Source organism: Arachis duranensis, chromosome 3 (assembly GCF_000817695.3).
Source record: "Arachis duranensis cultivar V14167 chromosome 3, aradu.V14167.gnm2.J7QH, whole genome shotgun sequence".
Taxonomy (NCBI): Eukaryota; Viridiplantae; Streptophyta; class Magnoliopsida; order Fabales; family Fabaceae; genus Arachis; species Arachis duranensis.
The window spans coordinates 34,812,451-34,815,075 of record NC_029774.3 but is presented as its reverse complement, the minus strand read 5'-3'; the positions used below and the strand labels follow the sequence as shown (position 1 = coordinate 34,815,075).

The window sequence follows — 2,625 nt, the reverse complement described above, 5'->3', positions numbered from 1 at the left end:
AATTCCTACCCATACTGATGATGCTAACACTATTGTTTTCTTTGTGAAAAACCATATTATTTGTCGCTTTGGATCACCACGAGCAATTGTGAGTGATCAAGGCACTCACTTTTATAACAAGAGACTAACAGGATTACTGAAGAAGCATGGGATAATTCATAAAGTAGCAATAGCCTACCATCCCTAGACTAATGGGCAAGCCGATGTGTCTAACAGAGAGATAAAGCGTATATTACAGAAGATAGTCAAGCCTCATAGAAAGGACTGGAGCACCAAGCTCCAAGATGCGCTTTGGGCATATTGGACAGCATACAAGATACAATCGAGATGAGTCCCTTCTGCCAAGTTTATGGAAAGGCCTGTCACCTCCCAGTTGAGGTAGAGCACAACGCCTTCTATGCGGTAAAAGAATGCAATATGGAATTTGAGAAAGCTGGAGCTGAAAGGAAGTTGCAACTGCAAGAACTAGGAAACATTCGCCTAGAAGCTTATGAGAACTTCAGGCTGTACAAAGAGAAGGTGAAGGTTGTGCATGATAAACACATCAAGAGGAGAGAGTTCCAACCTGGGGACTTAGTCCTCCTTTACAACTCCAGATTAAGGCTCATGCCACGCAAGTTGAGATCAAGATGGGACTGTCCCTATCGAGTAGAGAAGGCTGAGCCATACAGAGTCTTTCACTTGAGTCATCCTTCAAGCTCTAAATTCATCAAGGTCAATGGACATCGCCTAAAGCTATATCATGGTAAGAAGATGCAGAAGAACAAGGAGCTAGAGATCTTCCTCTTGGAGGATCCACCAACAGCAGGAAACTGAACTAGTGGAGCGTCCAACTTAAGGACATTAAAGCAAAGTGCTGGGTGGGAGACATCCCACTATGGTATGATCTTTCTTTTCCCTCTCCTTAGTTTTCTTTTTCAATAACTCTTCTCATTATTAGTACATATAGTTGCATCTTCATCTGCATACTACATAAAAAAAAGCACGTGACGCGACAGCATCGCCGACGCGTCCGCGTCATATGTGCCTTGGGAAGAGCAGAGAATTTTGCAGAAAGTTGTGCAAAAGCGTGGCTGGAGGCGTGCCTTTGGCACAAATACGACCAAGCGATTGCGTCGCTGACACATTCGCGTCCTGTGAAAAAATGGCCTCCCACGCGTCCGCGTCACCCACGCAAATGCGTGCCCCAAAAAAATCGATGTAAAAAGGAGTGTATGACAGAATGATAGGCTGGAATGGGGCTGGAACCATGCTAGAAGCACAAGCCCTACCACGCGGACGCGTGACCCTAAATTTTGGCAAAATGAGTTTGAAATAGAAAGTTGCGCGAATACGAGGCTGCTCTCGCGCCAATAGCACAATTCATAACACGCAAACGCGTGACCCACGCGTCCGCGTCCGCGTCACTTAGAAATCGCGCCAACCGCGCGACCGCGTTCCCCACACGTCCGCGTCACCTGCGCCGTACAACTTATCCAAATCCACCAAATATCATATATTTTCTCCCCCAAATCCTAATTTTTCTTTTTCCTTCTTCTTTCTTTCTTCTTCCTTCCTTCCCTCTTCATTCTTTCTTACTTACTTTCCCCCCTCTTTCTTTTTCCCACACATCATCAAGGTTCTTTTCTTTCCTTCTTCTCTCTTTACTTTTCCGTTTATTATTTTTATTTTCTTCTTCTTTTTCTCTTTTTTTTTCTTTTTCTATTTTTTATTTCTTAATCTATTTTCTTCTTTTTCTCACGTGCACGCGTCAGTTGAATTTTCGGCAATAAGTGCGCATGAGACAGAGAGTTGCGCGGATGCGACGCTCCTCTCTCGCCAATGGCACAAATCAAGTCACGCGTACGCGTCATCAGAAAATTTTGCAACTCACGCGAACGTGTGCTCCACGCGTCTGCGTCGCCTGCGCCGCACAGCTTATCTAAATCAGCGCCAGAAATCTTATCTTTTCTTCACCAATCCTAATTTTTCCTTCCTCCTCTCTTCCTTACTTCTTCTTCCTTTCTTTCACTTCTCATTCTATTTTACTTAATTTATTTGCATACTTTCGTTCATTACATTTTAATTTTGTGCATATTTTTATTTTCTTTTCTAAATTTATTATTTTTCCATTGGTATTAAATTTTCTTATTCAACTGTTGCATATTTTCTTGAATTATTCCGATGCTTCCTGACTTGTTTTATTCTGATTGGGTATTATTATTCATAAGTCAATGCTAACTTTTATAAAACTATTATTTCTTTTGCATTGATATGCACTTATACCACCTTGCATTACCCACACGCTCCCTCTCATTGTTGCAAATTTTGCACCATTGGTATGCCATGTGCTTCTATTGCTTTCTCATGTACATGTTGTAGCTACCATATAAATGAGACCCTTATTATTTGACATTAACCCACCCATACTTTATTTATTTTCTTATCTTTATTTTTGGGTTACCTTTCTTCTTTTCCTCTTCTTTCAGGATGACCACCGAAAAAGGAAAGGAAAATAACTTCTATATGGGGCGACAGACAAGTCCACCTGTACAATCTTTAGAGAAAAGTATCAGTTGAACCAACCAATCCACTTGTACATCTTGGCATGCACCGAGGATGGTGCAATCTTTAAGTGTGGGGAGA

At 41.8% G+C, this 2,625-nt stretch overlaps 1 protein-coding gene across 1 annotated transcript; it reads left to right on the top strand.

Annotated features, from left to right (window-relative positions):
* Nucleotides 1–327: 327 nt before the first annotated feature.
* LOC107478699 (uncharacterized) lies at nucleotides 328–816 on the top strand. The gene has a single exon (XM_016098833.1). It carries the CDS (start codon nucleotides 328–330, stop codon nucleotides 814–816), a length of 489 nt encoding a protein of 162 aa, XP_015954319.1.
* Nucleotides 817–2,625: the final 1,809 nt, after the last annotated feature.

Bases quoted from the DNA above. Each gene is read 5' to 3' on its own strand.
- LOC107478699 (XM_016098833.1), top strand. From the start codon at position 328: ATGAGTCCCTTCTGCCAAGTTTATGGAAAGGCCTGTCACCTCCCAGTT.